The 7616-nt window shown below is 61.3% G+C and overlaps 1 protein-coding gene across 1 annotated transcript in view; it reads left to right on the top strand.

The window, feature by feature from the left end:
• Positions 1-4605: 4605 nt before the first annotated feature.
• pwp2h (PWP2 small subunit processome component) overlaps positions 4606-7616 on the top strand; it is a 34747-nt gene continuing 31736 nt past the window's right edge. The window contains exons 1-4 of the mRNA XM_070873104.1: positions 4606-4678; positions 4849-4961; positions 5251-5345; positions 7343-7442. Coding sequence (XP_070729205.1) covers positions 4607-4678; positions 4849-4961; positions 5251-5345; positions 7343-7442 — 380 coding nt within the window. The 5' untranslated portion in view covers position 4606. The remainder of the gene's footprint in view (positions 4679-4848; positions 4962-5250; positions 5346-7342; positions 7443-7616) is intronic.

Genomic DNA, 7616 nt, shown 5'->3' with positions numbered 1-7616 from the left:
AAATTGCTTTAAATCAATGATTCCATAACGAGCTAGAACACATCGGCCATACAGCACAAAGCAACTCCCTGCACACTGCTCAAATATATCCCTCCCACAGAGTTACTAACATCGCACAAGCCTCGGTGCCGAGCTATCTGTGGAGGGCAAATATTTTTAATTGCACTCTGATGGCTCAGCAACATATCAGAGATAACTCCAGCACTAACAGGCAATGTCCTTAAATCACCAGCAGCATCAACACATTTAACTTTTACAAAAGTTTTAACGACAGTTTCTAGCTCTGGAGATGGTCTTTTGGTTTGCTCCATTAAATGATTGCAGTTCAGGTGGATATTGACAGTTGACATCGAGAGAGAGAGAAAGTGTGAGGCAGAGAGAGAGAGAGTGAATGAGGCAGAGAGAGAGAGAGAGAGAGTGAATGAGGCTGTGAGTGTGAGACAGAGAGAGAGAGAGAGAGAGTGAGGCAGAGGAGAGAGTGTGTGAGTGTGGGGCAGAGAGAGAGAGTGTGAGTGAGGCAAAGAGAGAGTGTGAGGCAGAGAGTGTGAGTGTGAGGCAGAGAGAGAGAGAAAAAGAGTGTGAGGCAGAGAGAGAGAGAGTGTGTGAGGCATAGAGAGAGAGAGTGAGTGTGAGGCAGAGAGAGTGTGTGACTGTGAGGCAGAGAGAGAGTGAGTGTGTGACTGAGGCAGAGAGTGTGAGTGTGAGGCAGAGAGAGAGTGTGAGTGTGAGGCAGAGAGAGAGTGTGAGGCAGAGAGAGAGTGTGAGTGTGAGGCAGAGAGAGAGTGTGAGTGTGAGGCAGAGAGTGTGAGTGTGAGGCAGAGAGTGTGAGTGTGAGGCAGAGAGAGAGAGTGTGTGAGTGTGAGGCAGAGAGAGAGAGTGTGTGAGGCAGAGAGAGAGAGTGTGTGAGGCAGAGAGAGAGAAGTGTGAGTGAGGAAGAGAGAGTGAGTGTGAGACAGAGAGAGAGTGTGAGACAGAGAGAGAGAGAGAGAGTGTGAGACAGAGAGAGAGAGAGAGAGAGTGAGGCAGAGGTGTGAGTGTGGGGCAGAGAGAGAGAGTGTGAGTGAGGCAAAGAGAGAGTGTGAGGCAGAGAGTGTGAGTGTGAGGCAGAGAGAGAGAGAAAAAGAGTGTGAGGCAGAGAGAGAGAGAGTGTGTGAGGCATAGAGAGAGAGAGTGAGTGTGAGGCAGAGAGAGTGTGTGACTGTGAGGCAGAGAGTGAGTGAGTGTGTGACTGAGGCAGAGAGTGTGAGTGTGAGGCAGAGAGAGAGTGTGAGTGTGAGGCAGAGAGAGAGTGTGAGTGTGAGGCAGAGAGAGAGTGTGAGTGTGAGGCAGAGAGAGAGTGTGAGTGTGAGGCAGAGAGTGTGAGTGTGAGGCAGAGAGAGAGAGTGTGTGAGTGTGAGGCAGAGAGAGAGAGTGTGTGAGGCAGAGAGAGAGAAGTGTGAGTGAGGGAGAGAGAGTGAGTGTGAGGAAGAGAGAGTGAGTGTGAGACAGAGAGAGAGAGAGAGTGTGAGACAGAGAGAGAGAGAGAGAGTGTGAGACAGAGAGAGAGAGAGAGAGTGTGAGACAGAGAGAGTGTGAGACAGAGAGAGAGAGAGAGAGTGTGAGTGAGGAAGAGAGAGTGTGAGTGAGGAAGAGAGAGTGTGAGTGAGGAAGAGAGAGTGTGAGTGAGGAAGAGAGAGTGTGAGTGAGGAAGAGAGAGTGTGAGTGAGGAAGAGAGAGTGTGAGTGAGGAAGAGAGAGTGTGAGTGAGGAAGAGAGAGTGTGAGTGAGGAAGAGAGAGTGTGAGTGAGGAAGAGAGAGTGTGAGTGAGGAAGAGAGAGTGTGAGTGAGGAAGAGAGAGTGTGAGTGAGGAAGAGAGAGTGTGAGTGAGGAAGAGAGAGAGTGAGTGTGAGGTAGAGAGTGTGAGTGTGAGGCAGAGTGTGTGAGTGAGTGTGAGGCAGAGAGAGTGAGTGTGAGACAGAGAGAGAGAATGTGTGAGAGACAGAGAGAGAGTGTGAGACAGAGACAGAGAGAGAGAGAGAGTGTGAGACAGAGAGAGAGAGAGTGTGAGACAGAGAGAGAGAGTGTGAGACAGAGAGAGAGAGAGAGTGTGAGACAGAGAGAGAGAGAGTGTGAGTGAGGCAGAGAGAGAGTGAGTGTGAGGTAGAGAGTGTGAGTGTGAGGCAGAGAGAGTGTGAGTGAATGTGAGGCAGAGAGTGAGTGAGTGAGGCAGAGAGTGTGAGTGAGTGTGAGGCAGAGAGAGTGAGAGTGAGTGTGAGGCAGAGAGTGAGTGTGAGGCAGAGAGTGAGAGTGAGTGTGAGGCAGAGAGAGAGTGTGAGTGTGAGGCAGAGAGAGAGTGTGAGTGTGAGGCAGAGAGAGAGAGTGTGTGAGTGTGAGGCAGAGAGAGAGAGTGTGTGAGGCAGAGAGAGAGAAGTGTGAGTGAGGGAGAGAGAGTGAGTGTGAGGAAGAGAGAGTGAGTGAGACAGAGAGAGAGAGAGAGAGAGTGTGAGACAGAGAGAGAGAGAGAGAGTGTGAGACAGAGAGAGAGAGAGAGAGTGTGAGACAGAGAGAGAGAGTGTGAGACAGAGAGAGAGAGAGAGAGTGTGAGTGAGGAAGAGAGAGTGTGAGTGAGGAAGAGAGAGTGTGAGTGAGGAAGAGAGAGTGTGAGTGAGGAAGAGAGAGTGTGAGTGAGGAAGAGAGAGTGTGAGTGAGGAAGAGAGTGTGAGTGAGGAAGAGAGAGTGTGAGTGAGGAAGAGAGAGTGTGAGTGAGGAAGAGAGAGTGTGAGTGAGGAAGAGAGAGTGTGAGTGAGGAAGAGAGAGTGTGAGTGAGGAAGAGAGAGTGTGAGTGAGGCAGAGAGAGAGTGAGTGTGAGGTAGAGAGTGTGAGTGTGAGGCAGAGTGTGTGAGTGAGTGTGAGGCAGAGAGAGTGAGTGTGAGACAGAGAGAGAGAATGTGTGAGAGACAGAGAGAGAGTGTGAGACAGAGACAGAGAGAGAGAGAGTGTGAGACAGAGACAGAGAGAGAGAGTGTGAGACAGAGAGAGAGAGAGTGTGAGACAGAGAGAGAGAGAGTGTGAGACAGAGAGAGAGAGAGTGTGAGACAGAGAGAGAGAGAGTGTGAGTGAGGCAGAGAGAGAGTGAGTGTGAGGTAGAGAGAGTGAGTGTGAGGTAGAGAGAGTGAGTGTGAGGTAGAGAGTGTGAGTGTGAGGCAGAGAGAGTGTGAGTGAATGTGAGGCAGAGAGTGAGTGAGTGAGGCAGAGAGTGTGAGTGAGTGTGAGGCAGAGAGAGTGAGAGTGAGTGTGAGGCAGAGAGTGAGAGTGAGTGTGAGGCAGAGAGTGAGAGTGAGTGTGAGGCAGAGAGTGAGAGTGAGTGTGAGGCAGAGAGTGAGTGTGAGGCAGAGAGTGAGTGTGAGGCAGAGAGTGAGTGTGAGGCAGAGAGAGAGAGAGAGAGAGGGAGTGAGTGTGAGGCAGAGAGAGAGTGAGTGTGAGGCAGAGAGAGTGTGTGTGAGAGAGAGAGAGGGAGTGAGTGTGAGGCAGAGAGTGAGTGTGAGACAGAGAGTGAGTGTGAGGCAGAGGAGAGAATGTGTGAGTGTGGGGCAGAGAGAGAGAGTGTGAGGCAGAGAGAGAGTGAGGAAGAGAGAGATTGAGTGACTGTGAGGCAGAGGAGAGAATGTGTGAGTGTGAGGCAGAGAGAGAGTGAGTGTGAGGCAGAGAGAGAGTGTCAGGCAGAGAGTGAGGAAGAGAAAGATTGAGTGTGAGGCAGAGAGTGAGAGTGTGAGTGTGAGGCAGAGAGAGAGTGAGGAAGAGAGAGATTGAGTGAGTGTGAGGCAGAGAGAGTGAGTGTGAGGCAGAGAGAGAGAGTGAGTGTGAGGCAGAGAGAGTGAGAGGCAGAGAGAGTGAGTGTGAGGCAGAGAGAGAGTGAGTGTGAGGCAGAGAGAGAGAGAGTGTGAGGCAGAGTGTGAGTGTGAGGCAGAGTGTGAGTGTGAGGCAGAGAGAGAGAGAGAGTGTGAGTGTGAGGCAGAGAGAGTGTGAGTGTGAGGCAGAGAGTGTGAGTGTGAGGCAGAGAGAGAGAGTGAGGCAGAGGAGAGAGTGTGTGTGTGGGGCAGAGAAAGTGTGAGTGTGGAAGTGAGAGTGAGGAAGAAAGAGTGTGAGGCAGAGATTGAGTGAGTGTGAGGCAGAGATTGAGTGAGTGTGAGGCAGAGAGATTGAGTGAGTGTGAGGCAGAGAGAGAGGGAGTGAGTGTGAGGCAGAGAGAGTGAGTGTGAGGCAGAGAGAGAGTGTGAGTGAGGGAGTGAGGCCGAGAGAGAGTGTGAGTGTGAGGCAGAGAGAGAGATGAACAGAGAGGCTCCAAGGATTACATTGAGGACTGAGATGAGGAGAAATTTCTTCACTCAGAAGGTTGTGAATCTTTCGAATTCTCTGCCCCAGAGGGCTGTGGATGCTGAGTCGTTGAGTATATTCAAGAAAGAGATCGATAGATTTTTCGATATTATGTGAATCAAGGGATATGTGGATAGTGGAGTTGAGGAGGATCAGCCATGACAGGGGGTATGGGCCCGGGGAGGAGGCTCTATTTATCTCGAGTGCGCATGCTCGGGCCCAATGCGCATGCTGAGACCCCGCCCCCATCGCGCATGCTCAGACCCGGCCGGAAGTGCCTGTCTCGGAGAGGCCACGCGGAGCCAGGAATGAAGTTCGCGCACCGGGTGAGGCACCGCAAAATATCCTCAGTAACCCCCCGGGACCAAACCCCAAACCCCCGGGTAACCCGCACCCCCCCCGGATCTCCGTAACCCACACCCCGAGCATAATCCGGGCCCCGTGTATAACCCACACCCCGGGCCGCTCGCTGACCGCTTGTTTCTCTCCTCCTCAGTTCTCCAACCTGCTGGGCACCGTCTATCGCCATGGCAACCTCAACTTCTCCCCGGACGGCAACTCGCTGCTCAGTCCGGTGGGTAACCGCGTCACCGTCTTCCACCTCAGAAAGTGAGTGCAACCGGGGGGAGAGGAGACGGGGCGGGGCGGGGAGGCAAGACGGGGCACTGGGCACAGAGATGGGGCACCAGATGGAGAGACGGGGCACTGGGCGGGGAGAGTTGGCGCTGGGCGAGGAGACGGGGCTGGCAGAGGGGACGCCGGGTGGGAAGACGTGGTAGGGAGACAGAGGGCTGGGTGAGGAGTCGGGGGAGGGAAACGGAGGGCTGGGCGGGGAGAGGGGACGCTGGTGGCCGGGGGAGGGCCGAGGCCGTTGCCTGATCATGTTGTTTTCGTGCAGCAACAAGTCGGAGACGCTACCGTTTGCTTCGCAGCGAAACATCGCGTGCGTGGGGCAGTCTCCGGACGGACACCTCGCGATTCTGATCGATGAAGGTAGGTCCGTCATCCGGCCCCCTCGCCCTCCGCCTCCCCGTCGCCCCCCCTCCCCGTCGCCGTCGCCCCCCCTCCCCGTCGCCGTCGCCCCCCATCCCTCCCCCTCCGCGTCGCCCCCCCTCCCCCTCCCCGTCGCCCCCCCTCCCCCTCCCCGTCGCTCCCCCTCCCCGTCGCCCCCCCTCCCCCTCCCCGTCGCTCCCCCTCCCCCTCCCCGTCGCTCCCCCTCCCCCTCCCCGTCGCCTCCCCCTCCCGGTCGCCCCCCCTCCCCCTCCCCGTCGCCCCCCCTCCGCGTCGCCCCCCCTCCCCGTCGCCCCCCCTCCCCCTTCCCCTCCCCGTCGCCCCCCCTCCCCCTTCCCCTCCGCGTCGCCCCCCCTCCCCCTCCCCGTCGCCTCCCCCTCCCCGTCGCCTCCCCCTCCCCGTCGCGCCCCCTCCCCGTCGCCCCCTCCCCGTCGCCCCCCCTCCCCCTCCCCGTCGCCCCCCCTCCCCCTCCCCGTCGCCCCCCCTCCCCCTCCCCGTCGCCCCCCCTCCCCCTCCCCGTCGCCCCCCCTCCCCCTCCCCGTCGCCCCCCCTCCCCCTCCCCGTCGCCCCCCCTCCCCCTCCCCGTCGCCCCCCCTCCCCCTCCCCGTCGCCCCCCCTCCCCCTCCCCGTCGCCCCCCCTCCCCCTCCCCGTCGCCCCCCCTCCCCCTCCCCGTCGCCCCCCCTCCCCCTCCCCGTCGCCCCCCCTCCCCCTCCCCGTCGCCCCCCCTCCCCGTCGCCCCCCCTCCCCGTCGCTCCCCCTCCCCCTCCCCGTCGCCCCCCCTCCCCCTCCCCGTCGCCCCCCCTCCCCCTCCCCGTCGCCCCCCCTCCCCCTCCCCGTCGCCCCCCCTCCCCCTCCCCGTCGCCCCCCCTCCCCCTCCCCGTCGCCCCCCCTCCCCCTCCCCGTCGCCCCCCCTCCCCCTCCCCGTCGCCCCCCCTCCCCCTCCCCGTCGCCCCCCCTCCCCCTCCCCGTCGCCCCCCCTCCCCCTCCCCGTCGCCCCCCCTCCCCCTCCCCGTCGCCCCCCCTCCCCCTCCCCGTCGCCCCCCCTCCCCCTCCCCGTCGCCCCCCCTCACCCTCCCCGTCGCCCCCCCTCCCCCTCCCCGTCGCCCCCCCTCACCCTCCCCGTCGCCCCCCCTCCCCCTCCCCGTCGCCCCCCCTCCCCCTCCCCGTCGCCCCCCCTCCCCCTCGCCGTCGCCCCCCCTCCCCCTCGCCGTCTTCCCCCCCTCCCCCTCGCCGTCGCCGTCCCCCCCCCCTCCCCCTCGCCGTCCTTCCCCCCTCCCCCTCGCCGTCTCTCCCCCTCCCCCTCGCCGTCTCTCCCCCTCCCCCTCGCCGTCTCTCCCCCTCCCCCTCGCCGTCTCTCCCCCTCCCCCTCGCCGTCTCTCCCCCTCCCCCTCGCCGTCTCTCCCCCTCCCCCTCGCCGTCTTCCCCCCTCCCCCTCGCCGTCTCTCCCCCTCCCCCTCGCCGTCTTCCCCCCCTCCCCCTCGCCGTCTCCCCCCCCCCTCGCCGTCTCTCCCCCCCCCCCTCGCCGTCTCTCCCCCCCTCCCCCTCGCCGTCTCTCCCCCCCTCCCCCTCGCCGTCTCTCCCCCCCTCCCCCTCGCCGTCTTCCCCCCCTCCCCCTCGCCGTCTTCCCCCCCTCCCCCTCGCCGTCTTCCCCCCCTCCCCCTCGCCGTCTTCCCCCCCTCCCCCTCGCCGTCTTCCCCCCCTCCCCCTCGCCGTCTTCCCCCCCTCCCCCTCGCCGTCTTCCCCCCCTCCCCCTCGCCGTCTTCCCCCCCCTCCCCCTCGCCGTCTTCCCCCCCCTCCCCCTCGCCGTCTTCCCCCCCTCCCCCTCGCCGTCTTCCCCCCCCTCCCCCTCGCCGTCTTCCCCCCCTCCCCCTCGCCGTCTTCCCCCCCCTCCCCCTCGCCGTCTCTCCCCCTCCCCCTCGCCGTCTCTCCCCCTCCCCCTCCGGGGCCGGTCTCTAACACTGTGTGCTTGTGTTTGCAGAGGGAGCTGCGCTGTTGGTCAGTCTGATCAGTAAGTGTGTGCTACATCACTTCCACTTCCACACTCGGGTGCACAGTGTCTGCTTCTCCCCCGACGGCAGGTAAGGCCCCGACAATCCGCACAGCCTGCTGCTGTCTCCATCCGTCGCTCCCCTTGGCTGCACTGAGGATCTGAGCCACACGCAGCTGGAAAAGCCCAGGCTCCACCATCGGCCTGTGCTCCACTCCCAGTGCAGGACAGGCCCACTCCCGGCGCGGCGCCAGGCCCCACTCAC

This window comes from Pristiophorus japonicus, unplaced genomic scaffold, assembly GCF_044704955.1.
Source record: "Pristiophorus japonicus isolate sPriJap1 unplaced genomic scaffold, sPriJap1.hap1 HAP1_SCAFFOLD_417, whole genome shotgun sequence".
Taxonomy (NCBI): Eukaryota; Metazoa; Chordata; class Chondrichthyes; family Pristiophoridae; genus Pristiophorus; species Pristiophorus japonicus.
This window is presented reverse-complemented; position numbering and strand designations above follow the sequence as displayed.